The following is a 23,516-nucleotide window of genomic DNA, read 5'->3' as shown; positions in this document are numbered from 1 at the left end:
TGGCCTCTGCCTTTCCATTGGACAATTTCAGTGACATGGAGAGGGGGGATTTGCTGCATGGGAAACAGTCTATCTTCCATATCTACTTTACCCAGACTTCGCGCTCTGGAGAGGACACTCTGTTCCAGAACCACCATTCAGAGTGTGATACCATAGTCTTCTGAGACTGAAGGATGCCAACAAAAAGTGTGAAAGAACTGATCTCAATCCTTAGGCTGAGTAGGCCCCTTCCTGAGAATTTCCAGGATCCATGCCATCCCTTTCATCAATCCTTTTCTCTGTTGCAGAGTCTCTTCACTTTGTCTTTTGCTTTCCATTTCCTTTGCTTTCTATAGCTTACTGTCAATGTCAGCAGCCACCACAGTCACCTAAACCAGAGAGCCAACCATTAACCCAGTGGTTCCCAAACTGTGAGCCACGGCTCCCTGGGAAGCCACAGAAGCCAGCCAGCGGAGCTGCAGAATTCTCATGAAAAACCTGCCATCCATACAATGTATAGGATTGTTGCTCTAATGGGGAGTTGCGGCCAATGCCCCAGTAAGTCAAGGGAGCAACCAGTCAAAAATGTTTGGGAACCACTGCATTAACCTCCCCCTCTTTCTGTCTCTCTCTCCCCTACATAAATGCTCAGCCTTATGTATTTTGGATGCTTCTTTTGTCTGACTCCCAGGTCTAGCCTGGATACACTAGCTTGTTTAGTTAAATTCCAGGTAATCTAGACAGTCACAAATCTGCTTTAGCTAGGAACTAGGGCCATGTAGATATCAGATAGAACAGGGGTGCTGAAACCTTCAACTTTAGGGATGCTGGACCTTTAAAATTGTGTAGGAGAGATAATTTCAGCAGGTGCAGCTTGTCATCTGTGGGATGACAAGTTGCACCTGCTGAAATTCTCTCTTCTATACACTTGTTAAAGGTCCAGCATCCCTAAAGTTGAAAGTTTGAGCACCCCTGAGATAGAAAAACCTCTATACAGGTTGAGACTAATTATTCGCGTGGGTGCCAAGCACTCAGGTAGATGGCAAAAAACAAACTATAGCAAATCAATTTAAAAAACAAAGTTTCTTTGTTCCAGTGATTTAAAAACAAACTTGCTGACCTTTGTGATGTAAGATAAGAGTCATTAAGATGACAATCCATCAATCAGTTGTCCTCCAAGAGCTCGCAAAGGCACTTCACTCAGCCCCTCCCTTCACCAATGCAAATGATCACCTTTCTTTCAGGGGGAAAGAAAGGGGTCAGGGGGAAGGCAGGGGTTTGCTGGAGAGAGAAGGATTGATGGATTGTCAGCCAGCTTCTCTCTCTCTCTCTCTCATTGAGAAGGCTATTGTTAAAGGACTGTTCAGTTTTTCAAACTGAATTTAAAGGGATGCATTTTCCCCTCCTCCAGGGATCAGCACATTCCTTCTCATTTGCAGGGGCCATTCATGTTGAGTCAAATCCGTGTATAAAAAGTCCGTGTATAAATAGGCTGGACCTGTAGTTTTGTTTAGCACCAGTTCCAACACTCTGTCTCATCTCCACACAATGGATGCTTGGCTTGACTTTGGCAGCACTGAATGATCTTGGATTGAGCCTTCACCAAAAGGAATCTCTAGGACATTGAACAACTGTGGGTGGGTGGCAGGTAGATCCACACTCTTAACCCTAAGGTTCTGAGTTGGCACTCCTAGATTCAGAGGATGCAGTTACACACCAAACCATATGATTTACAGATTTGGGACCATGAAACATCCCTGCCGCTGGCCAGGCAGATGATCCTGAGATCATTGCCCAAGGAGGCATCATCATCAGAGAAGATCAAGGGAAGCTGCCCTGTCAGACTTTTTCTAGTGGATTCCATCATTGTGAGGCCTCCTTGATGGATGATCCTAACTAGAGGTTAGGGGTAGGAGATGCAACTGTAGGGTTGGGATCCCATTTAGGGATGGGAGATGCAACTGTAGTTCAGTGGTAGAGCACATGCTTTGTATACAGAAGGTCCAAGGTTCAACTCCTGGCATGTGTAGGTCAGAATAAAAGACACCATCTCTGAAACTCTTTCCAACCCTAGGCGTTCAGGTAGACAGAGCTAAGCTAACTGGATCAATGGTTCAGTCTGCTATGAGGCAACTGCCTGAGTTCATCATCTTACCAATTCTGATCTAGCAAATTGCTCGTCCCTCCAGTGGATTGAAAAGATCTCCTTGCTGTGGGATCAAAATGGTCATTTACATCAATTTTTAGGGATCATCTTCTCCACGTGACTGTATTTCTGGAACATGAGATGGACCTTCTGACTTCACTGACATTTCATCTGCTGGTGGTCGACTGCCTGTTCAGTTCACAAGGTCAGTTGCTGCAACGCTGGCTGATGTTTCATCCATAGCTGATCATTTACCTGCCTTTGTTCCTTTCAGATGATGGAGATTCAGGCCCAGCTAAGGAGGAATTTGATGAAATGGACACATCTGATAGCGAGGTCAGTTTCCTTTGAGTGTCCTTCAGTCAACCTAAACATACGCTCCTATATAGTTCATGGGTTGTTCAGTTCAGAGAGCCTCTAGGAAGTCTTTTTCAGTACTATCCACCAGGCACACAGGCGAGGGACTACAGAGGGCTGTTTTGGACTTGTGGCTTGTGAGATTTAGCAGTGCTGAAGGAGCAGACCTATCAGTACACATGTCCAAACTGATCAGTATTTTGTACTATTAAATACAGGAGAAGAAATGTGGAGGGGGGGAGGAAATTCTCTTTCTATTGCTGAAACATTGAAAACAGGGGAGTCCGATGTTAGCCTAGTCCAAACCCAACATTCTGACTAATGCAGCAGAACAACATATAAAAGAACTTGACTTAAACCAGATGGAAAAAGGGTGACTCATGGGCTAGAGCTGAAACAAAAACAGTCCAAGACATTTGGAAACCTGAGGTGGGGCACCAAATACCACTTGTATCCCTTGCCTGCTACCAACTTACCTGCCCCTTGTCTTTGCTGCTGCTGCCACCATACCCTCCTCTGCCATTAACTGGCTTGGCAGCATTATGCAGAGAGCATCACTCCATTCTCCTCTTGATGCACTATATTTGACAAAGGGGCAGACAAAGCAGAACTCTCCTCTCCTTCAGAGTGATGGACTAGACACTAGAGGATCTTCCCAGAGACACTGTAGCCCACCGCTCTCTTCTCCTCAAACCCCCCCCCCTCCATTTCAGACAGGGCATGAGAAGGCGTGTTGGAGGTAAGAGGCAGAGAGTCCCCGCCAGTCCACCACCAGAGGCAACAGCCTCAGGTAGCTTCATGGAGAAGTCAGCCCCAGAAAGAATGAACACCAATATTTAAGAAAGAGGAGTACAGGAAAAGGAAAAGGTTTTCTGACCAGTGCAACAGCTAATCATTATTGTCATATGAGAAAAAATGAGCAGATCCCAAATATCAGAGACCTGTGACTTTGCAAGCATAAAGTACCTGCCTGAACCAGGTTTTTTTCTCCACACCTGTGTAGGTGTTCAGCACATGTGATGAGGAAAACCTTCAAGGACCTGCTGGCAAGGAGAAATGTAGCAACACAGAGGAGAACCTTACCAGATTGCCAATGAAGCGGAAAAGGGGAGAAGATTCATGGACACAAGGTACGGACCAGAGTTTTTGAATTTATGCTGCAAAACAGGCCAGGTTTTGCAACTAGAAAAAATCCAAATTGGGTGACTGAAATAAATTACATAGCATTGCACCTGTTGTTTAATCTGTACTCTCATCACTGCTAAATTATGATAAACCAAATTTGAACTAACTGAAGAGAGACAGAGAGGTTTTTCCTTAGTATTTATTTAGCAGTCTACAGCACACACTGCCTCTGAGGCTTAGGCTGTGCAACAATGATTGCTTATCTCCCTCAGGGCGCAATCTTAACCGGCAGTTATGCCAGCATAGGGGCCCCTGGAGGGTCACAAATGTGCCGTAAAGCACATTTGCACCTCCGTGGGAGGAAGCTGCATTGGCGCATCCAGATGCACCAACGCACAGAGGCAGAAGCCTCCACAGCAGCTTCCTCCCTGCTGCTTGTGCCAGCGCACCCGCGCCAACACAAGCAGCGAAGGTAGGCATGGAGGGCAGGGAGGAGGCGGGAGGGGGGCAGGTCTGGGCGGGAGGATGGGCGACCCCGGGAGCAGGCACGCAAGGAGCCAGGGGCGGGGCTGGGACCCAGCAGTTATGCCGGATCCCAACCCCTGTCCCCGGGGAGAACAGTGCAGCTTCAAACCGCTCCGCTCTCCTTGGACTTGTGCCACCTCCAGAGGTGGCGCAGGTCCGAGGAGACCCTTTGGGGCATGCAGCCGTTACCCTGAGGTAAGGGGAAGAGCTTCCCCTTGCCCCTGGCTGAGCCACTGCAGCCAACGAACCTGCGCTGGATGCAGCGCAAGCCTCCTGGCTTGCCTGCTCCAGCGCAGGTTTGGATTGTGCCCTCAACCTGACAAGGAGTGCTTGATGTTAGAAACAGGGAAGGACTAAACTGGACTTGGAATAGAGATCCAGCCTTGGGAACCGAAATCTCCCCCAAACATCTAAAAAGCACTGGCAAGACAGTGCATTGGTGAGAAAAACAGCCTCTTCCTCTTCCTCTGCACTGACCTCCCCCAGGTGCTTTCTCCCAAATGTGCTTCCTTGATATAAGATTACCATCACTGGAAAAAGAGACTAGGGAAAGGGAGTGTAGGGGGAAATGCTGAATGGGGGGAATTATGCTGTCCTCTCTGCCGCCCTTTCTCATTGGCAACCTTCAGTCTCGAGAGACTCTGGTATCGCGCTCTGAAAGGTGGTTCTGGCACAGCATCTAGTGTGGCTGAAAAGGCCAATCCAGGAGTGACAATCCTTTCCACACCGGGAGCAAGTGCAGTCTGTCCCTGGTCTGTCTCCCTGGCTACGGGCCTTCCTTCTTTGCCTCTTTGCCTCAGACTGTTGGCCAAGTGTCTCTTCAAACTGGGAAAGGCCATGTTGCACAGCCTGCCTCCAAGCGGACTGCTCAGAGGCCAGGGTTTCCCACTTGTTGAGGTCCATTCCTAAGGCCTTCAGATCCCTCTTGCAGATGTCCTTGTATCACAGCTGTGGTCTACCTGTAGGGCACTTTCCTTGCATGAGTTCTCCATAGAGGAGATCCTTTGGGATCCGGCCATCATCCATTCTCACGACATGACCGAGCCAACGCAGGCGTCTCTGTTTCAACAGTGCAAACATGCTAGGGATTCCAGCACGTTCCAGGACTGTGTTGCCGCCCTTTAAATATTCAAGAAGATATCCAGGTTCCTGGACATGGTTTCCAACAACAGCTATTTTGGCTTTATGACAAATATGGGATTTCAGTTCCTAGGCTATCAGTCTCACTGGCTACACATCCTCTTATATGTTAATAACCTATACCTATATTTTTAGTTACCTTATGCTGATCTGAGAATTGGGGTTCAGCATGTGTAGGATGGGTTTACTGTCTCCTTAAAAATGTAGGTTCTCAGTCTGGGGCTCCTCCTGGGTGCACAGTAATGTCTGTGGCAAGTGTGCCAATACTCAGCTTAGGCTGATAAATCTGGCCATGGTGACACATACTTTAGTCACTTCAAGACTGCAGTACTCTAACATGCTTGTTGTGGGACTCTCCTTAGAAACTTCAACTGGTGTGAGACCCAGAAGTAAAACTTAAAAGGAATGAAGTCCATTTGATTATATTCTACTAATTCTGTGTCAGCTGCATTGGCTGCCCCTACATTTCTGAACTCAGGTCAAGGTGCTGGTCACAACCTTTGAAGCCCTAAGGCTGTGCAATCCTAGGCACACTTTCCTGGGAACAAGCCCCATTGAACATAATGGAACACTTCTGAGTAGTCACGCATAGGATTGTGCTATAATTGGCTTGGGTCCAGACTACCTTCCCTCAACAGGAGACTGTCCTCTCTCTGATATCAGCTAGAGAGGATTACTCTGTAGTGGGACTGATGGGCACGCAGGAGAAGGCCTTGTTTGTGGCAACCCCCAGATATGGAACTCCCTACCCCAGGAGATACAGTGCATTCTTTTTCTCTCTCTGCACGGCCTCCATTGCCTTCACGGTTGTATCTTTTAGAACTAGTTTTTAATTTGGATTGGCATTTCTCGACCATTGATTTTTATTTGTTTTGTCTTTTTTGCATTGTATGATATGGTTTTTGGTTTGGTTTTTTTATCATAAGTCACTGCACTTTGGCAAAGTGGGGTATTAAAAATTTTTAAATAAATATATGCTCTTATTTTGACAGAACAGCAATTATATGTGGCCAGTAATAAGATAAAAAAGAAAAATATGTCCATTTTCATGCACCATTATATTTGTTCATTTATTTATTTAGAAAATTTAGGGCATATTCATATTCAAATTTAGGGCAAATTTCCAGCACTGGCATAGCAGTGCCAATGAGGCATGTGCTGCATCCTGCAGTTGGGTGTCACTCACAGAGGCCTCTTCAAAGTAAGGGAATGTTTGTTCCCTTACTTCAGAGCTGCATTGCCCTTATGTCAGTGCTGGAAAGCACTGACATAAGGTGTTAGGATTGCACCCTTAATATCCTACTCTTCAGTCTGAAAGAACTCCCAGGGCAGCTTAGAAGGATGTTAAAACAACAATGAAATGATACCTAAAAATCCAGTTACAATGAAATAAATTAGGGGAGCAGCAGCATGTTCAAGCATTAAAATTGAAATTAAAAGTAGTAAGTGAAATAGACTTGTAAAGCTAAGAAACAAAATGGTCTCCACTTGATGGCGCTGTGGTGAAGCACATGCATTGTGTGCAGAAGGTCCTGTGTTTAATCTCTGCCATCTCTGGATAGGACTGAGAAAAAACATCTGGAGAGTCACTGCTAGACAGAGAAGCGGTCTGACTCAGTTTAAGGCAGCTTCCTATGATGCTAAAATGGTATTCAGCTCAGCACTGGGAAAGCATTACCTAACCAGGGTGCCACTATCATAAGAACATAAGAACAGCCCCACTGGATCAGGCCATAGACCCATCTAGTCCAGCTTCCTGTATCTCACAGCGGCCCACCAAATGCCCCAGGGAGCACACCAGATAACAAGAGACCTCATCCTGGTGCCCTCCCTTGCATCTGGCATTCTGACATAACCCATTTCTAAAATCAGGAGGTTGCGCATACACATCATGGCTTGTACCCCGTAATGGATTTTTCCTCCAGAAACTTGTCCAATCCCCTTTTAAAGGCATCTAGGCTAGACACCAGCACCATATCCTGTGGCAAGGAGTTCCACAGACCGACCACACGCTGAGTAAAGAAATATTTTCTTTTGTCGGTCCTAACCCACCCAACACTCAATTTTAGTGGATGTCCCCTGGTTCTGGTATTATGTGAGAGTGTAAAGAGCATCTCCCTATCCACTCTGTCCATCCCCTGCATAATTTTGTATGTCTCAATCATGTCCCCCCTCAGGTGTCTCTTTTCTAGGCTGAAGAGGCCCAAACGCCGTAGCCTTTCCTCATAAGGAAGGTGCCCCAGCCCCGTAATCATCTTAGTCGCTCTCTTTTGCACCTTTTCCATTTCCACTATGTCTTTTTTGAGATGCGGCGACCAGAACTGGACACAATACTCCAGGTGTGGCCTTACCACAGATTTGTACAATGGCATTATAATACTAGCCGTTTTGTTCTCAATACCCTTCCTAATGATCCCAAGCATAGAATTGGCCTTCTTCACTGCCGCCACACATTGGATCGACACTTTCATCGACCTGTCCACCACCACCCCAAGATCTCTCTCCTGATCTGTCACAGACAGCTCAGAACCCATCAGCCTATATCTAAAGTTTTGATTTTTTGCCCCAATGTGCATGACTTTACACTTACTGACATTGAAGCGCATCTGCCATTTTGCTGCCCATTCTGCCAGTCTGGAGAGATCCTTCTGGAGCTCCTCACAATCACTTCTGGTCTTCACCACTCGGAAAAGTTTGGTGTCGTCTGCAGACTTAGCCACTTCACTGCTCAACCCTGTCTCCAGGTCATTTATGAAGAGGTTGGAACGAAAAGGTCCTACTTCTCCATCAATACACATCTCACCTCTGAAGGCAAGGAAGTGAGGAGAAGGATCTCCAAAGAACATCTTAATATTCAGGCATGTTCCTGTGACAGAAGATGATTCTCCAATAAAAAGTAACTACGTATTTCCTGTCCATTTCCTGCAGCCCATTGCAAATCTGTATGTCTTAGAACATCTTTTACTTTAATTTACAAATGGTACGACGTCTACATGCAGGTTGAATTCAGTTCATCCAAGCAAGCATCTCCTTCCTCACCTCTGGCCACTCTAGCTTAACTGATCAGCAAAACTGCTTTCCCCCAGAAATTTTAAAACTTGGTCCATCTCTACTGAATTTCCTGAATTGCCATTATTGGTTCATTTGAAGAAGGGGGGGAAATCATGGATAGAATTAAATCCTTGTTCCCTGTGCTGGCATACTTGCATCTAGTCACAGAATTCCATTCTGGATAAATATTTGTCGAACATGATACAGTTGGCCCGTGATAAGACACACAGCAGGGATTTGTGGGGCTTGTAGCTAGTTGGGCCTTCTGCAAATGGTTAGCCAACGCAACCCGGGTGACCAGGGAGGGAAAAGGGAGGCCTTCCCAACACTTTACGCAAATAGGTGTAGTAGGTACACAACCAAAAGTTTGCCTAGCCTTTCCTAAGAATGTTGATGGACAAAGCAGGTCAAATACTCCCTGCCAGAGTTATTGACACAGAGGGAAAGTTTTTCACGGACAGTGTTTATTCTTTAACCGGGCCCTGGAAAGGTGGCAACTTGCTAACAGAGCAGTGTGTTGCGTTGGTATTTCCTTCAAGCAGGAAATTGATAAGGCCAGGCATAAAAGCAACTTGCCTGTTAAAAGTTTAAACATTTCTCGATTACCAAAGCACCACCTCTGGCTCTGTTTGCATAGCCAAAGGGAAGAGAGAAAGACCGAGAGCGAGAACGAGAGAGAGAGGCAGGCTGTGGTTACCCTGTTCCCATCACTTTTTCTTCCTTTTTCTTCCTGACATGGACAGAAAATGGCCTTCCCCAGTTTGAAGAGACACTTGGCCAACAGACTGAGCCAAAGAAGGAAGGCCCATACCCAGGGAGACAGACCAGGGACACACTACACTTGCTCCCAGTGTGGAAGGGATTGTCACTCCCAAATCGGCCTTTTCAGCCACACTAGACGCTGTGCCAGAACCACCTTTCAGAGCGCGATACCATAGTCTTTCGAGACTGAAGGTTGCCAACAAGTGGCCCTCCTTGGAAGGGTAGGGCTTGAAGGTGTCAAAATGACAGCACAAAGAGTCAATGGCAGGCACAGTGAGACACTGAGCTTTTGGATTGGTTTATGACAATGTGCCCTTTGCCTCTCCCTGCCTGCTTTGGAAAGAGAGCCATTAACCACCAACCTGCTGACAAACAGTACCTGCTGCTCTAGCCTCACAGTTCTATCTTGAGCACCACCGGTTTTTCCCCTGGATGCAAAGTCCAGTAAAGAACTAACCCAGCACTCTTTCTCAGCACCAAAGTCCTGCTCAGGCAGCCCTGCATGATCCTTCCAACCTGGGGAAGGAGCACTGGAATTACGGCAATCAGAGAACAAGCACAAGGGTGGCAGGCTTTGCTTTTGTTCCCAGACGGTTTAAAAGGAGCGGCTTGTGCCACTTACAGTTGTACATTTGTATGGCTCATGCTGTGGGGAACGGGCAAGTTGCTTTCAACTGATAGAACCCACCAGTGCTCAGACCCCAGACCCAATGAGACCTCCTCTAAAGGGGGAAGAGGCTCAGGATCCTGTAGCGGCCTGCTGTACAGATAGGGACCCTGGAGACTCAGTAGCTCCTGGGAGCTAGTCTTTCAGATCACATCCCACCCAAGGGGGCTCGAGTAGCAGGGACCCAATGCCCCTTGTTAGAACCACCACCCCACTCCAGACCACCCCAGTACCTCCTCCTGCTCTCAGCAGCCAACTGGTGGTTTGGACCAAGAATGGAATTATGTGCTCCCTCCCACATGAGCTGGTTTTTGTACACATGTGGTCCAGGTGCTCTCCCCTAGCTGATTTCTGATTCAGCATTCAGCTATTTGCAATTGGGAGGAATCATCATCTGCAGCTGCCTTGGAAAACACATTCTTCCCTGAGCCCCACCACTTTCTATATCATAGGTCTGCAGCTGACCATTTTGCAGCCATTTTGTTTAGCAGTGTATTTTTAAGTGTGTGTGAGTGTGAGTGAGGGGGGGGGCTGACAAATACTTAAAAAAAAACTCCACTGGGTTTCCCCTTGATCCAGCAGGGTTCTTATGTTCTTAGGTCAGTGTGCCTTAGAAGAAAAACATTGAAAGTCTCTGCCATGTTGTTTTCTAAGAGTCATGTGAGTAATCTGGACAGTGCTTTATCTATTCAGTTGTGACAAACATAGGTTCCAAAAATGACAGTGCCTCAAGTACCCAGAGCAAGCATACTTGCACACCAATCATCATTCCAGCATGCACTACTATCTGGCTAATGTCCATGTTTATTTTCCTCTTCACAGCTCATAAGAAGTCAGTAAGAGGCAGAAGGAATGACAAAGCAATCCAAGAGCCCGTCAATACAGAAGGAACTACAGAAGAAATGAAAAACCACAGCCCTGCTATCAGCAACAGTGACACCACTGGGGAGAAATAACTTGAAGATGTTTCTTGGTTAGGACGGATTCTACAGCTAGCACTGTTGTCAAGCATTTCTGGTTTTGATAAAGAAGTCCTTATGTACTAACATGATGAATCTATCGGCATCAGCAAGGATAAACACTTTTCTACATCTAATGGCTTGTGTGTGCAGCTTTCAGGCACTGTTGGTTCAAACCTTGGCCTACAAGTGCATTCATGAGGATTAGTAACTCATTGGTAATCAAGGCGCCCTGGAGAGCTGAATACGTTCTTCTACAAGTTCTCTCAAGCTAGTGGCAGTTCGATTCGAATGTTTCACTGCTCTGTATGTCCTACACATTCACTGCCATTTTAATCCCGATATGACATCACGTTTTATCTTGTTCATACGCTAGAACTAGAGGCACAGAGCCCTCTTGTCTCTGAATGTTCATCACAACCTGACCTGTGTTTTGTGTAAAGAGAGAGGCAACTCTGTGTTCCAGGATGTGGACAAGGACTCATTGTTGGCAACCTTCAGTCTCAAAAGACTATGGTATCGCACTCTGAATGGTGGTTCTGGAACAGCATCTAGTGTGGCTGAAAAGGCAGATTCGGGAGTGACAATCCCTTCCACACTGGGAGCAAGTACGGTCTGTCCCTGGTCTGTCTCCCTGGCTATGGGCCTTCCTTCTTTGCCTCTTTGCCTCAGACTGTTGGCCAAGTGTCTCTTCAAACTGGGAAAGGCCATGCTGCACAGCCTGCCTCCAAGCGGGCCGCTCAGGGGCCAGGGTTTCCCACCTGTTGAGGTCCACTCCTAAGGCCTTCAGATCCCTCTTGCAGATGTCCTTGTATTGCAGCTGTGGTCTACCTGTAGGGCGCTTTTCTTGCACGAGTTCTCCATAGAGGAGATCCTTTGGGATCCGGCCATCATCCATTCTCACGACATGACCGAGCCAATGCAGGCGTCTGTTTCAGCAGTGCATACATGCTAGGGATTCCAGCACGTTCCAGGACTGTGTTGTTTGGAACTTTGTCCTGCCAGGTGACACTGAGGATGCGTCAGAGGCACTGCATGTGGAAAGCGTACAGTTTCCTCTCCTGTTGTGAGCGAAGAGTCCATGACTCGCTGCAGTACAGAAGGACAAGGACTGGCAAACTATATGTCACTGGCTCTGTGACCAAGTCAGCACATTCTAGGAACCAAAGATCTTTCCAAAACAGAACAACAACAATACTGGAGCACCTGTCTGAATGCATACAGTGCCCTTTAGCTTGTGTACTCAACTGACAGTCACTGTTGGATTTGAACCCTGCCCTGCAGATGAATAATTCAGCAAGCTCAGTGAGCTGTAGAACCAGGGGCGAGCTGATAAACTGTGGCCCAGCATCGTAGCTGCACAAGGCCGCACATACAGAAGGAAACTAGCCTAATCTGTCAAGTTTCTTTTGCAAAATGATCATGCAGGTGGTGAAAGGGTGGACTGAGAGGTGTGAGATGTTCCTGGGAAGCTCAAAGTTTTGTCTGCTGCACTTGTGGTTATTTCACAGATGGTGGCACCCATGTATAGCAGATTCCCATGTTGCTCCCATGAGCTGGACTTTTCGCCTGGCACAGGGCCCTAAACATGCTACGTGGCTGATGGGTCACATGGAGGACCAGCATGCAAACCAGTGGCACTCAGCTGCATTCTTGCTGATACTTCTTTCAGCCTGAAGGAGTCCTAGGGCCAGAAATTGCCCTGATAGTTGCCAACTTGCTTGAGAAAGGAGCTTCTTCAGCTGCAGTGAGTAGGGGCAGGCTATTAGTATGCTCTATGGACATGAAGGCAGCAAAGGAAGCAGCGCTTTCCAAGAGCATCCCAAGATATCTCCCCCCCCCCCGAACCTCAAGGGTAATAAAGGAAAGGAGCATAAAAGGAGCCTTGCTGAATCCCGTCTAGTCCAGCATCCTGTTTCCCACGGTAGCCAACAGGATGCTTCTGGGAAGGCCACAAGCAGAAGAGGAAGGCATATCCCTCTCCCACCGTTGCTCCCCTGCAATTCAGAGACCCACTGCCTGTAAATTTGGAGGTAGCATACAGCCATCTCGACTAATAGCCATTGATAAACATGCCCTCCATGAATTTTAAAGCCTGTATTCCTTTTTAAAGCCATCTAAACACACATTACCTTGAATGTGTGTGTTGGCATGATATTTTTGTTTAAATTGCACATGGTACAAATTTCAGTGAAAATGTTGCATGGGGCTAGGGGGTCTTAACTCTTCACCCATGCTTTGGTTCCAGTCTGGATTGCACACATGCTCACACTCATTCCTGAAAGCACACGCACATGAACACACACACAAAGTTTCCATCGTGTAAATAATGACAGAGGGGTGGATGATCTGAATTGCAACAATGGCAGGGATGAAGTATTAACACCTTGCTACCTCCACCACATTTTAGCCTCAATTCGCACCCACAGCCTGGCTTGCCATTTCTGAAAAAATTAAGGAAAAAATACTGCAGCAACACACACATGAAAAGGAACACATTTTGACTTTAAGCTAGTGACCGCCACATTTCCCCATATTGTGGCACTAAGTTCCATCAGTTAATGAATTATGTGAAAGACACTATGCATTAAAAATAAATCCCTGGTTTTGGGTGTACTAAATGCCATGCTTCAGGAACCCTTGTGCCAAGTACTCCGTTTTATTGTACATAAATTCTGCATTGATTAAATCTTTGCACAGTTCATTCTGAATGGTTAAATGATCATTTTTCATATACCTCTTAAGAATGCAGCGCCTAAGAAGGAAAGTGAGGATTGCTTGATATATGTCTTCAGTGTAGGAATGTGTGGAACCTACAGCTAGATTTAACACATAACAAGTTTGTAGCTCCATTGACTTGTACTGCAGATCAGTGATTGGCCTCAGCTTCCTGGTATATATACAGTGAATGCAAGATTCACATGTGTAATCATCACAAAGGAAAATCTAGCTCTGAATGACACATGCAGGAATTTTGTAATGCATGAAGCAGTTTTTAAATGACCAGAGAGGAAGCGGAACAAAGAGACACTGTACAAAGAAGTGGCTATTGTTTAAAAAGCCTGAGCCTGTTTGCTGAGCAGATCAACACTGGTACTGGTTGGCAACCTTCAGTCTTGAAAGACTATGGTATAAGCCTACAGCACCCGGTATTCCCAGGTGGTCTCCCATCCAAGTACTAACCAGGCCTGACCCTGTTTAGCTTCCAAGAGCAGACAAGATTGGGCATGTGCAGGCACTGGTACTACTGTACATAGTAATTCACACTGACCTTAGAAATGATGTTGACATAGCCAAACAGCTCCTGAACCAAGTTTCCAAAATGATTGGCACAAACACGCTGTCCTTAAGGATCAAGCAGTGGCATACCTAAGGGGGGGTCACAGCAGTGAGTTTCACAGGCGCCTGAACACGCCATGCAAGTGGACTCTCCTCCTCGGAGCCATTGCAGGTGGCTAGAGCAAAACAGGTGTCTCCTTAAAAGTGCTTTTGAACATTTACACGAAACCGCTCAGGAGATCATACAGGGGTTTGGAGTGGGTTGTCACCAATGTGCAGATGACACCCAACTCTTATCTCTCCTTACCATCTCATTCCAGGGAAGCTGTGAAAGTCCTGGACTGCTCTCTGGAGGCAGTTAGGGTCTGGATGAGGGCCAATAAGTTGAGACTGAATCCAGAGAAGGTCCTCCGGTCAGGAAATCCTTGATGCGAGTACTAAGTCATTAGCCCACTCTGAATGGGGTCACACTCCCCCTGAAGTACAAGTGCGCAATTTGTGAGCAGTCCTGGATTCACAGCTCTCCTTGGAGAACCAGGTGGCAGCAGTGGCCAGGAGTGCATTTACCCAACTTCGTCTGGTGTGCCAGCTGAGGCCATATTTTAGTTGATTGGACCTGACCACAGTGTTCCATTCCTTAGTGACTTCAAGACTGTATTGTGCTCTCGATGGGGCTACCCTTGAAGGTGATTTGGAAGCTGCAGTTAGTGCAGAATGTGATGGCCCAGGGGGTTACTGGAGCTAGGCTGTTTAACTCTGTTGGACCATTGCTTCAGCAACTGCACTGGTTGCCCATTCATTTCTGCATCCAGTTCAAGGTGCTGGTATTGACCTTTAAGGCCCTTCACAGGTCCGCTTTCTCCCATACATTCTGGCCTGTGCTCTTAGGTCATCTGAGAGGGCTCTCCTTCAAGTGCTGCCTTTATTCCAAGTTAGAGAGATGGTGGCACAGGGCAACTATAGAATTCCCTACGAGAGGAACTAAGAACTTCCCCCTCTCTCATGGTCTTTCTGGAAGGAATCAAAATGTTTTGGTTCCGTCTTACGTTTGGGTGATATGTCATTGTCGCCTCTACAGCAGTGCTTTGGTTTAAATAGTTGACCCTCCTCCAAGTTGCTATTGCCCTTTTGATTTGATTTTAAATTGTTTTATATATTGTACATTTTTAACCTTGAATTGTGTGCTACCAGAGCAAATGCCTTTGGGAGCACACAAGATGACACAATATCTGTTTCCTGTTGCCACTCCCTTGCACCTGGCATTCAGTGACTGCCTACTTCTAAAGCCAGAAAGTTGAATATACCTATCATGGGTTGACAGTTCCTCCAGAAATCGGTCCAATCCTCTTTTAAAGGCCTCTAGGATAGACGCCATCACCACATCCTGTGGCAAGGAGTGCCATAGTTTAATTACATGCTGGGTAAAGAAATATTTTTGTTTGTCTGTTCTAACCATGGAACAAAGTGGGGCTTACTTCCAAATGAGCATGCCTAGAATCAGGCCACACTCTTGTCCATGATTTGGATCATCACATGCAACATGGAGGAACAAAAGGAAAATGAGAGGAACAGGGGTTATCCTCAGGGGTCAGGCCAGGTCAGGCTGACTCCTGAACCCTCAGTACCAGCACCCAATGTGCCATCAGGGAGGGGACAGGAGGCAACATGGGAGGAAGAGCCTTGCAGAGTCAAAACTCAGAGCCTCTAGGACCTGAGTGCTGTCAAGGAAAAAGCCTTTAAAAGTGCTGAAAGTTTGGTGCCTTTCAGCACAACCCCATGCACATCTACTAGAAAGTAAGTCCTCAGTGAGATTTACTCCCACACATGTGTACACAGGATTGCAGGATTGGGGAATGGTTTGGTATGTGTCATTCTCACCTGCCTGGATGTTGTTGTTGGCAACCTTCAGTCTTGAGAGACTATGGTATCGCACTCTGAAAGGTGGTTTTGGAACATCGTCTAGTGTGGCTGAAAAGGCCAATCTGGGAGTGACAATCCCTTCCACAATGGGAGCAAGTGCAGTCTGACCCTGGTCTGTCTCCCTGGCTATGGGCCTTCCTTCTTTGCCTCTTTGCCTCAGACTGTTGGCCAAGTGTCTCTTCAAACTGGGAAAGGCCATGCTGCACAGCCTGCCTCTAAGCGGGCCGCTCAGAGGCCAGGGTTTCCCACTTGTTGAGGTCCATCCCTAAGGCCTTCAGATCCCTCTTGCAGATGTCCTTGTATTGCAGCTGTGGTCTACCTGTAGGGCACTTTCCTTGCACGAGTTCTCCATAGAGGAGATCCTTTGGGATCCGGCCATCATCCATTCTCACGACATGATGAGACTGCCAGGATAATGCTTTATTATTGGTCCCATTTGCCCATACATAAGATTACACCCTGGTAGTTCCCGTTAATTAAGCCAGAGCTCAAATCGCCCTTCACTCCACAGTTAAGTGATTGCAGCTAGGATAAATCCACTGAAAGCATTAGATCTTGATAAGAAGGCAAGACATGCTTGTCTTTTGATCTGTGGCTGCCACCTAGTGGACAAAAAGCAGTACAGCAGCAACTCTTTATCTGAAACAAAGTGCTACCTTTACAAAATCAGGATTCTAAATCAGAGCGCCCAAACTCTAGCCCAGGGGCCACTTGCAGCCCATGGGGGCTCCCAATCAGGCCCTCAAGGAGCCTCCAGTCTCTGATGAGTCTCTGGCCATCTGGAGACTTGCTGGAGCCCATGCTGGCCCAATGCAACTGCTCTTAGCATGAGGAAGACTGTTCAACCTCTCACCTGAGCTGTGCAACAAGGGCTCCCTCCACTACTTGCTGTGTCACGTCTGTGATGCAGCAGTGGCAGTGAAGGAAAGGCTGGCCTTGCTTTGTGCAAAGCCTTGTATAGGCTTTGAGCTATTGCAAGACCTTCATTCATTCATATAAGTTCCATCTCTAATAAATTCATTTATGCAAATTTATTCAAATTTTAAATGTAAATTAATTCTTTTTTCCCAGCCCCCAACACAGTGTCAGAGTGGAGAGATGATGTGGCCCTCCTGCCAAAATATTTGGACACCCCTGTTCTAAATGCAGATTCATGTTTGACAGAGATTCCTGAATGGCTTGATTTTGCCAAACCTGCAGCACTCTGCAATGCCTGAAGAAACTGATGCCCACAGGCTGTACTTTAGATTTGTTCTGCCTCCCTTCAGTGTTCCTTAATTTTATGTGCCCTCAGATACAACCAGTCAAAAGATAAATGTAGTACTGGGACCCATTCAAAGAAAGAAAGGTTTCTAACTGCACTCTGCAGCATGCACGTCTGGAATAGGTTCTCTTGAAAAGCAACAGGGGCAAAAACTTGCTGTTGGATGGGTTTAAGGAAGGTACAGTAAAAATAAAGATGCTTAGAGTCGAGAAAGACTCTTTTGCCTTTCAGATTCAGGAAGGAACTTTGAAGCATCAGAGATGTGAAGTAGTGGAGATGGCATGCCCAGTGGTATGGATCAATGGCAAGGAATCAGGGATAGGAACTTGAGTCAGGTCCAAAAACTTGAGTCAAGCCCAAGTTGCAAAAACGCAATTTTTTTGCTGACTTGTGTACACTCAAGTCAGGTGTGTCAATGACTCCAGCACTGACTCGAGTCTGAGGCCACTGGCTTGGAAATCTTCCTATCTCAGGGTCTAGAAGAGGGAGGTAAAGGGGGTGATTTGCACCTGGGCTCAGGGTCAGAAAGGGGCCCCAGGAGTCAAAGGAGGGGGCCCTGAAAGTTCATGGGATCTTACATTTTCCTATCTCATCTGAATTTGCTGCCTGTGCATGATGCTGAACACACAGCTGTGGGCATGCAGTAGCAACTGCAGCTGCAAGCCATGCACACTGGGCCCAGGAATGCATCTATGACCCTCCTTAACACAGTGTCAAATCTGGGAAGGAACAGGTCTGCTCCTGTAGCTCTTTGGCTTGTGGATCTATGAAGGAGTGTACAGGAACTCGGACCCAGCTGTGGGGCTACAGCTGCTGCAGAAGTTCATTTGCACACAGCACACTGTCCATTCTAGTGGGAACCCAAATATGAAGATGCTAATTTTCTGCAGTGGCTTTTCTATATTTCAAAGAGACTTAGGAGTGTGTTTGGTTTTCTAGCTGCAGTTTGGTTTTCTAACTTTGTCTAGCTGCAGGTGCAGCATAGTCAGGTAGACCAGGGCTTCGCATTAAGAAGCCTGGTAGACCTGGGCTACAAATACTATTCTGGCTTTCAGCACCTTCACCCTGCCCTAAGAGCTCCCACCTTCTGGAGAGGGAGGACAGATCAACACAACTAGAATCTGACATTTTGTTCTGGCTGGTACAGGGTCCTTGTCTATGTCCCTGGGGCTCTCCCCAGCTGCCTTCCACTGATCCCCAGAGGATGGCTCTCCCTGTCTTGCCCTGTCAGAAGCACACAGAGGTGAGAGAGAAGATCCCCTCAGGCCTGGTGATCTTTTTCCACCTCTCCAGCTCTCTAATGGGCTATCTCCCCATGGAACCTGAAGCCCCTCAGAATTGGAAGGAAAATGGAGCCCCTCAGAAATGGAGGGGAATTGAAGCACCTCAGAACTGGAGGGAAATTGCAACCCCTCAGAACTGGAGGGAAAATGGAGCCCCTCAGAAACATAAGAAACATAAGAACAGCCCCACTGGATCAGACCAAAGGCCAATCTAGTACAGCTTCTTATATCACAGTGGCCCACCAAATGCCCCAGGGAGCACACCAGATAACAAGAGACCTGCATCCTGGTGCCCTCCCTTGCACCTGGTATTCTGACATAACCCATTTCTATAATCAGGAGGTTGCACATTCACATCATGGCTTGTAACCCGTAATGAATTTTTCCTGCAGAAACTTGTCCAATCCCCTTTTAAAGGCATCCAGGCCAGATGCCTTCACCACATCCTGTGGCAAGGAGTTCCACAGACTGACCACACGCTGAGTAAAGAAATATTTTCTTTTGTCTGTCCTAACCCTCCCAACACTCAATTTTAGTGGATGTCCCCTGGTTCTGGTGTTATGTGAGAGTGTAAAGAGCATCTCTCTATCCACTTTATCCTTCCCACTTCCAAATGAGCATGCCTAGAATCAGGCCACTTGACCTCCACTTCTTCTGGAATCCCCTCGCTGCTTGCCCATCTGTCTGCCATCTTCCTTCCTCCTCCTTTGTTAAGCCTCCAAAGGAGAAGGAAAGGAGAGAGGCCAGTTTTCAGGGCCCCTACCACCTCCCTCTAGTCTTTCTCTGCCTTTCTCCTTTGGAGGCCTTCAAGAGAGAAGGGCAGCTGGATTGCAGGTGAGTGCTCAGCAGTGAGGAGACACACTCCTATTTCTAGAGGACTTCCCCTATTTCTGACTGCCCTTCTCCTTTGGAGACCTCCAAGGGAGGGTGAGCTTGAAATGGGGAAGCTGAGAAGCCGCTGAGTACATCTTCCTCAGAGTATTGGCTATGTGAAATTGGGAGATGCTTGCAGGTAACTTACACACCCCAGCAAGAGACCGCACAAGAGGAATCTGGGCTCAGAAGCCCTCTATTTGGGGGGGGGGGTGTCTCAAGGAGTGTTTGTGTGTGTCTGTCTCTCTCTCTATCTCTAGGGTCCTTCTTCAGACCCATGTACTGCTCTTCTCTTTTCCCTCCCCTTTCCCACCCCATCCCAGTTTCCTTTTCTTCATTCTCAAACTCTGCTTCCCTGAGCCCAGAAAAAATGCCTGCTCATGAAACAAGGAGAGGGCACTGTGTTACATGAAAATCTCCTTTTTCCTTAGTTGTGGTTTTATATCTGGTTATGTTTCAAAAACATCATGCAGGCCACATTTCCCCCAGCACATGTTTCCAAAGGCCCTGGTCAAGCCATAAGCACATGAATTACACAACCCCCACTTCCCTGTGGGGAAGAGAGTCTGGTCCAACAAGAAGCTGAGGGAACATACCAAGATCCAGGTCTACAGAGCTTTCGTCCTGAGTACACTTCTGTACTGCAGCGAGTCATGGACTCTTCGCTCACAACAGGAGAGGAAACTGAGCGCTTTCCACATGCACTGCCTCCAACGCATCCTCGGCATCACCTGGCAGGACAAAGTTCCAAACAACACAGTCCTGGAACGTGCTGGAATCCCTAGCATATATGCACTGCTGAAACAGAGACACCTGCGTTGGCTCGGTCATGTCGTGAGAATGGATGATGGCCAGATCCCAAAGGATCTCCTTTATGGAGAACTCATGCAAGGAAAGCACCCTACAGGTAGACCACAGCTGCGATACAAGGACAACTGCAAGAGGGATCTGAAGGCCTTAGGAGTGGACCTCAACAGGTGGGAAACCCTGGCCTCTGAGTGGCCCGCTTGGAGGCAGGCTGTGCAACATGGCCTTTCCCAGTTTGAAGAGACACTTGGCCAACAGTCTGAGGCTAAGAGGCAAAGAAGGAAGGCCTATAGCCAGGGAGACAGACCAGGCACAGACTGCACTTGCTCCCAGTGTGGAAGGGACTGTCACTCCCGAATCGGCCTTTTCAGCCACGCTAGACGCTGTTCCAGAACCACCATTCAGAGCGCGATACCATAGTCCAGGGTGCTCAATACGTCGATCACGATCGACTGGTCAATCGCGAGGCAAAATGAGTCAATCGAAGGCTTCTCTCCCGTCCACGCATTCCTGGGAGTGAGCCCCTTTGACTCTACTGGGGCTGACTCATGAGTAGACCTGGACAGGAGCCACTCACAGGCTTCTCTCCCATCCATGCATCCCTGGGAGTGAGCCCCTGGCAGGCTTGTGAGCCCAGGGAGTGAGTCCAGGGAGTGAGCCCCTGGCAGGCTCCTCCCTGGGAGAGGAGCCGCTGGCAGGCTTCTCTCCTGTCCACACATCCCTGGGAGTGAGCCCCGTTGACTCTACTGGGGCTGACTTACCTTTCTCCTGTTTTTGCACTGGTATGTATGGAGATCTGCCCCCCCCCCCCAACTTCCATCTGTTGGTTCTGTGTGCAAGGGGTTTTGCACTGGTCTTGCTGTGATGTCTATATAGAGATCTTCCCTCCCCCACACCTTTCCCCTGTTTTTGCACTGGTGTGTATGGAGATCTGCCCCCCCCCCCAACTTCCATCTGTTGGTTCTGTGTGCAAGGGGTTTTGCACTGGTCTTCCTGTGATGTCTATATAGAGATCTTCCCTCCCCCACACCTTTCCCCTGTTTTTGCACTGGTCTGTATAGAGATCTGCTCCCCTCCCCACTTGTATTGGAATCAAGGAAGATCTGGTGAGGAGGTAGATGTGGTGTCAGCAGTGGCCCCTTTAAGGGTAAGGCCTGGGCAGCTGCAGCCACTTGAAGGCAATAGGGCCCTCAGGGATATAATAGCACCTGAGGCAGGAAGGGCTCCACTTATTTATGTGAGTCAGCCTTTTCCTACATGAAGATCATTAAGTTCCACCATGACTGATGAACATTTGGAAGTGTGCTTGAGGCTGGCTGTCAGCAGCTACTGTCCGGACTATGCATCCTTGGCTGATTCACTTCAGTGCAAGTCATCAAAGTAAACTCAAGTAATTACAAAAATATTTATAGTTAATTATGTTGTGTTGTGTTGGCTCATGCGGTTATGCAAGGTACACCAACATACATTGTACACATAAATGTTATATGCTATGATGGCGTGAACATTGTAAAAAACTCTGGTAGATTTCCGGGCCTTGCTGGGTTTCAAAGTAGCTCTCGAGCCAAAAAAGTGTGAGCACCCCTGCCATAGTCTTTCAAGACTGAAGGTTGCCAACAACAGAACTTCCCTGTAGGTCAAGATATGCATTATAGCTATATGCAAAAGTATCTCCTATTGTTTAACCCAGGGGTGCCCAAACCCCGGCCCTGGGGCCACATGTGGCCCTCGAGGCCTCTCAATGCGGTCCTCAGGGAGCCCCCAGTCTCCCATGAGCCTCTGGCCCCCTGGAGATTTGTTGGAGAGCGCACCGGCCTGACGCAACTGCTCTCAGCCTGAGGGCGACTGTCTGACCTCTCGCGTGAGCTGTGGGATGAGGGCTTCCTCCACTGTTTGCTGTTTCAGGTCTGTGATGCAGTAGCAGCAGCAAAGGAAAGGCCAGCCTTGCATTGTGCAAGACCTTTATAGACCTTGAGCTATTTCAAGACATTCATTCATATAAGTTCATCTTTAATATATTCATTTATGTAAACTTATGTAAATTTATTCAAATTTTCAATGTAAATTCTTTTTTGCCTTGGCCCCCAACACAGTGTCAGAGAGATGATGTGGCCCTCCTGCCAAAAACTTTGGACACCCCTGGTTTAACCTAATCACTGTGTTTTTCTAATCCAATCACTGGGTATGCAAACACATTACACTTCTCACAGGCAAAACTTCCAAGAGACCCTGGTAAAGTTACAACACAACTTCCACCTTTCTAGGCAATGTATTGTTTTAACTAAATCATCTTATGCAGATTTGAACAGCCAGCTAACCCCTCCCCCAGGAGGCCAGCCTTTGCTGATAGCTGATTTCCTGATCCTTCCATTGTTTTAAATACTCCACATGCCCCACTGTGTTAATGAGCAAACACATCCAGCTTCCAGGTCAGCAAAAAGCCTTTTAAGAGAGAACTTCGCCACATGTTCTCTCTCTCTCTGGGCTCCCCCCAGGACACAACACATCTATGTTGTGAGGGTCCTCCATAGGACTCTCCACCCCCACCCCCCAAGCTATCTGCTCCTCAGGTCAGGTAACTATATCTGCATCTGGAACCTTTTCCCTTCTTCCCCCCCCCTTCTCTCCCCATCTTTAGTCAGCAACAGGGTTGGCAGATCAGTCTACACTTGCTCCCAGTGTGGAAGGGAGCCCATTTAAGACTGATTAGTTTCCCTTGTTTAACTCACAAGTGCAGCAAGCAAGAGTCAGGTCCCAGTCCACAGATTCCAAGTAAGTCAGTCCAATCAATGAGAGCTGCCAAATCAGAGTCCAGAGTCAATATGCCAAGTCACAGTCCAAGGTCAGATTCCAGGTAAGCCACTCAAATCAGTCAGAGTATCCAAGTCAATAAGCCCAGTCAGTCCCATCCCTCCAACCCACACTCCTTCTACAACACACAAACCCTTCCTGCCTCAGGTGCTTCTTATATCCCTGAGGGCCCTATTGCCTTCAAGTGGCTGCAGCTGTGCAGCACACGCTGCTGGATGCCCAGGCCTAACCCTTAAAGGGACCACTACTAACACCACACCCTACCTCCTTGCCAGATCTACCGATATTCCAATACAGGGAGAAACCATACAAATACTTGGAGTGTGGAAAGAGCTTCCATGAGAGTCAACACCTCACCCAACATCAAAGAACTTACACAGGTGAGAGATAATATACATGCCTGGAGTGTGGAAAGAGATTCAGTGTGAGTGGAAACCTCACTGAACATCAAAGAACTCACACAGGGGAGAGAACATATACATGCTTGCAGTGTGGAAAGTGCTTCAGTGTGAGTAGAAGCCTCACCAAACATCAAAGAACTCACACAGGGGAGAGACTGTTTCAGTGA

At 47.5% G+C, this 23,516-nt stretch overlaps 1 protein-coding gene across 1 annotated transcript in view; it reads left to right on the top strand.

The window, feature by feature from the left end:
- The window catches only part of RBBP8NL (RBBP8 N-terminal like), a 54,053-nt gene extending 30,537 nt beyond the window's left edge, over positions 1 to 23,516 (top strand). Inside the window, exons 11-14 of the mRNA XM_066624725.1 lie at positions 2,400 to 2,461; positions 3,486 to 3,612; positions 23,224 to 23,328; positions 23,413 to 23,516. Coding sequence (XP_066480822.1) covers positions 2,400 to 2,461; positions 3,486 to 3,612; positions 23,224 to 23,328; positions 23,413 to 23,516 — 398 coding nt within the window. The remainder of the gene's footprint in view (positions 1 to 2,399; positions 2,462 to 3,485; positions 3,613 to 23,223; positions 23,329 to 23,412) is intronic.

Source organism: Tiliqua scincoides, chromosome 4 (assembly GCF_035046505.1).
Source record: "Tiliqua scincoides isolate rTilSci1 chromosome 4, rTilSci1.hap2, whole genome shotgun sequence".
In the NCBI taxonomy this organism is placed as follows: Eukaryota; Metazoa; Chordata; class Lepidosauria; order Squamata; family Scincidae; genus Tiliqua; species Tiliqua scincoides.
This window is presented reverse-complemented; position numbering and strand designations above follow the sequence as displayed.